Source organism: Meles meles, chromosome 20, assembly GCF_922984935.1.
Source record: "Meles meles chromosome 20, mMelMel3.1 paternal haplotype, whole genome shotgun sequence".
Lineage (NCBI taxonomy): Eukaryota > Metazoa > Chordata > Mammalia > Carnivora > Mustelidae > Meles > Meles meles.
In genome coordinates, this window is record NC_060085.1 from 31,376,016 (window position 1) to 31,380,164 (window position 4,149).

The following is a 4,149-nucleotide window of genomic DNA, read 5'->3' on the forward strand; positions in this document are numbered from 1 at the left end:
CAATAAAGGTCCCTTCCCTTCAGGCAGTTAATTTTAAACTTTTAGAAGCTAAAGACCTTTTCAAGAGACTTCCAAATTAAAAGAAAAAAAAATAAGGGGAAGTCTTCCAACATTTTCCTGTTCTTTCTTTGCCACCACCCCACTGTCTCTGCCCCTTTCCTACCACCTCCTCCTCCAGCCTCTTTCTCCTGTTCTCCACTTATATATCCTGGTTTAGCTGAACTTCTATTTTATAATGACAGCCTGGAGGTTCCTCTAAATCCCGCAGCCATCCACGCTCCTTTTCAAGTTCAGCCTAACGAAGGAGGCTCTGGGGCTTCATCAATCATATGGGAGCAATGTTGTCAGTTTTAAGCCCCACCAACCTCTCTTCCCCCCTTTCCTTCTCTCAAAAGAAGAATCTATTTTTGGAAATAGTGGAATAACACATTAAAAAAAAAATCAGGTTAGCTTCTGGATTGTTCAACTTCTTCCCAGTTTCTGAGGCAGCACTGAAGGAGTTCAGAGCAAGTTTCCCCCAAATGTGCCACTTTGGCATGAGAACTGTTTTGAGCTGAAGGTATTCGAGTCCCTGTGGGCTCAAAAAAAAAAAAACAAAAACAAAAACAAAAACAACCCTGCTATTACCCTCATGCCCATCTGATCTTTTCTTGCTTGCCTGGGGCAGACAAGTGTCAATTCTTTCTTTTGGCTATCTTTGGGAGTGACTCTGGATTGCAAAAGGGTAATATTTTTTACGTTTTCTTTGGTGGCCTGTTTTACACACAAGAGGGGGTTATTTAGTACTGCCAGAAATATATTTGTTTGTCCTGGCTAAAAACTGGCAAGAATTTTTTTAAGTAGCTCTGTAGTCAAAAGTTGGGTCAGTGGAAGCTGATATTCAGCGCCTAGAAGGAAGTTTTTGAGGCCATCTTCCCTCAATTAAAATTAGAACTATATACTCAGAAGGAAAGAATCAAATTGAGGATGATGTAGTTGGATAGGAGATCATTTAAGTTTTAACTCAATTCTTTGAGGAGTTGGGAGTGTCAGTCCTTATCTCATAAATCCTTGCAAAAGGAGAAATAAGGGCCCAGAAACAATTCAGTGCTTCAGCCCATCCTTTTCACCAATCCCCAAAACTTCCTTATCTCTTTTATCTCAGAAGGCTTAGAAACTCTTATAAGGTTATAACCTCTCTGGGAACTCTTATCTAGATCATCCCCAATTCCCAAGACTTAAAAAAAAAAAAAGGAAAAAGAGGACTTTTAAAAATATAAATGGCTTTCGAAGTACCCTTGCCCAAAATCTAGTCCACAGTTTCCATAAGGTTACTTGTCAAGGACAAATGCAAATCTTAAGTGTCTTCTCCACAAATATCAGCAGAAAAATTCTCAAGCCATTTGAACAGGTAATCTTAACTTATTCCACCCACCATAAATAGACAGATAGGCCCCAGTTGTCCTTTTATAAACTAGTCAATTCTATATGATCATACTTGCTTGTCTCAGGGCTAAAAATTTTATAACAGTAACTATTAAATCCCTGTTTGGCCTGCTTATATGTTGACATGTGCTGTAAGTATGTACTACTTTCTATCTCTGAATGATATTGCCAAAATTAATTTGTAAAATTAATTAATTTGTAAAAGAGCTCTCTCTAATTGGCTTAAAAATTAAGGACTTAAGTGGATTTGATATTCACAAAAATTGTCAAAAATATAATAAATGCTAACCCACATAAGTTTCAAGTTTACGTGATCTGGAAAGATATTCAGTTGTTAGTTTAATTAAAATAAACATGTCTTTAGAGTTATCAGCACTAAACTTAAAATTTGTACTTTGCCTCTGTCTACTTAAAGTCAAATAAGTTGATAATATGCATTGCAAAATGTTTTTAAAAAATATCTTGGGGGCACCTGGGTGGCTCAGTAGGTTAAAGCCTCTGCCTTGGGCTCAGGTCATGATCCTAGGGTCCTGGGATGGAAGCCCGCATCCGGCTCTCTGTTCAGCAGGGAGCCTGCTTCCTCCACTCTCTCTCTCAGCCTGCCTCTCTGCCTACTTTTGTCAAATAAATAAATAAAATAAGTCTGTCAAATAAATAAATAAAATAAAATAAATAAATAAGTAAGTCTAAAGTATTTTGCAGTGGACTAGGATTTATGTTTTCAATAGTTAGGAATGACCCAGGGGTTTTGTTTTTTGTTTTTCTCCTAAGCATTGATTTAAAAGATGCACGTAAAAGATACCTATCTCACAGCAAAGCTCCCAGTTACGTTACCCAGAATGTTCTCCATTCTTTTTCATAAGCTAATACAACTCTGTCAAATAAATAAATAAAATCTTAAAAAAAAAATCTTGGAAGAATACTGACTTTCATACCTCATGAGGTGTTTACAAGTAATCTAAGCATAATCGTTAAAAATAAAATGAGCAGATGTTTAAAAAAAAATTTTTTAGGCAAACTTTTTTTTTTCAAACTCTCATTTATTAGTGTACCACTCAATCTTTAAAAAAAAAAAAAAAGGCGGCTCCAAAGATAGTCTTATACCATTCTTTAAAAAAGGAAACTGTTCCTTTTACCTTTACACCCACCCCACACCCCAATTTCAACACATCATTTAATTGTCTTGGTCATGGACATTTCCAAGATGAGATTTTATATTTCGCTCCCAGAGCTTCTGGTTATCAGAAAAACCATGCTTTCCTTTATTGAAGGAGTTTGGCCCTGCTGATGTTGGTGTATCCCTTCCAATATTCTTCATCCTCATCTTTGCTTCTGGAGGCATTTCCTCTGGCTCACTATCTTCATCTTCATTAAAAGCTGCTGCTACTGAAAGGGTTTTTGGAGCAAGCGTTGGAACAGTTTCTTTAGGCTTACTTGATCCAAGTTTGATGGATATGGCTGAAGCTTTCTTTGCCGTCTGACTACCTATGGCAAATCCAAACTTGGAGATCTTTGTAGGTTTTGTTGGGAGGTCTGCAGCTTCTTCTTCAGCTGATCGCTTCTCAGCGCTGCGACTGGAACTTTCCCCTCCATTACTGGAAGAAACAGTCTTAGTTTTCACAGGTTTTTCTGCTGCTTCTTCAGGTCCTCCGGCGGCTCCAGCTCGCTGCGGTTTCTCAGGCTTCTCCTCTCCCGCCTTCCCATCCGCCATTTTCCCCGCCGCGGCCTCCCTTTTAGGCAAACTTTTAAATAGTCCCCCAAATCTTTTTGGTAACCTAAAACCATAAAGTCTTGCTGAGTTGGTTTAAGTACAGAGTTACTTCACTAAATATCTAGATCATTTCCAAATAGAATAAAATAGTAATTACTGAACATTGGTTTATCTAATTTTAGCTTCCTTATTACAGAGGAACTGGATCTGTTAATAAATGTGTTTTGTGCAATATTGAAAGTTTGTATTATTTAAAATGTACATGTTTCTAGAAATTATGAAATGTATTCATAAATTTGCCAAGCTAAAGAATGCTGATATAACAGATAGTTCACAATTGCTTACTATCTAGTTTTACTTAGTTAAGATTTTTGAGGGTTAAAAATTAAATTAATGTATATAATCAAAGCGACTAAAAATAATAAAGGAAATACCTTCTTGTTGTAGGAAAGTAGGATGTGTGTTCTTGGTAAGAAAATATGAGGAACGGAAATGCATTTTTGTTAAGGCAAAAGAAAGTAATTTTGTTCTAAAGTGAGGCTGGTTACTTAGGGAAAACTTAAAACAAAATCTGAATGTTAAAAAAAATGAAAGTTGTAGAAGGATTGTGGAAAAGTTATCTTTGGAAAGATTTTCATATGTGATCCAGCTGATTCTCATGCAGAGGCAGCAGTAAGAGAGTCTATAATGATTGTAACATGTGTGGATAAAATCCATTCTGCTTCTGCAAAAAATGGTCCCTTATCCAACTTTGACCATCCTGATGTCCTTGTAACATGGCAATTGTCTGCTCCTGAATTAGAGAAATTAAGGTGGATACACAATGGCTGTAAATTAAATCAATAGTTGGAACCATGGGCAACCAAGACAGCCACCCTGGCAAATCATTTTTGTTCTTTGCATGCCTTTACCTACCATAGGATATTTAAGATGACTCAAATTATGAATAGACATTGGTGGGGATACTTCCACAAGGTGGCACAGTTTACAGGCAGGTCCATATTCCTAGGAAA

The 4,149-nt window shown here is 36.9% G+C and overlaps 1 protein-coding gene across 1 annotated transcript; it reads right to left on the bottom strand.

Moving 5' to 3' along the window:
• Positions 1-2,543: 2,543 nt before the first annotated feature.
• Positions 2,544-3,148, bottom strand: LOC123932972 (PEST proteolytic signal-containing nuclear protein-like). Its single transcript, XM_045991774.1, has one exon. It carries the CDS (start codon positions 3,134-3,136, stop codon positions 2,600-2,602), a length of 537 nt encoding a protein of 178 aa, XP_045847730.1. The 5' UTR covers positions 3,137-3,148; the 3' UTR covers positions 2,544-2,599.
• Between the last annotated feature and the right edge of the window lie 1,001 nt (positions 3,149-4,149).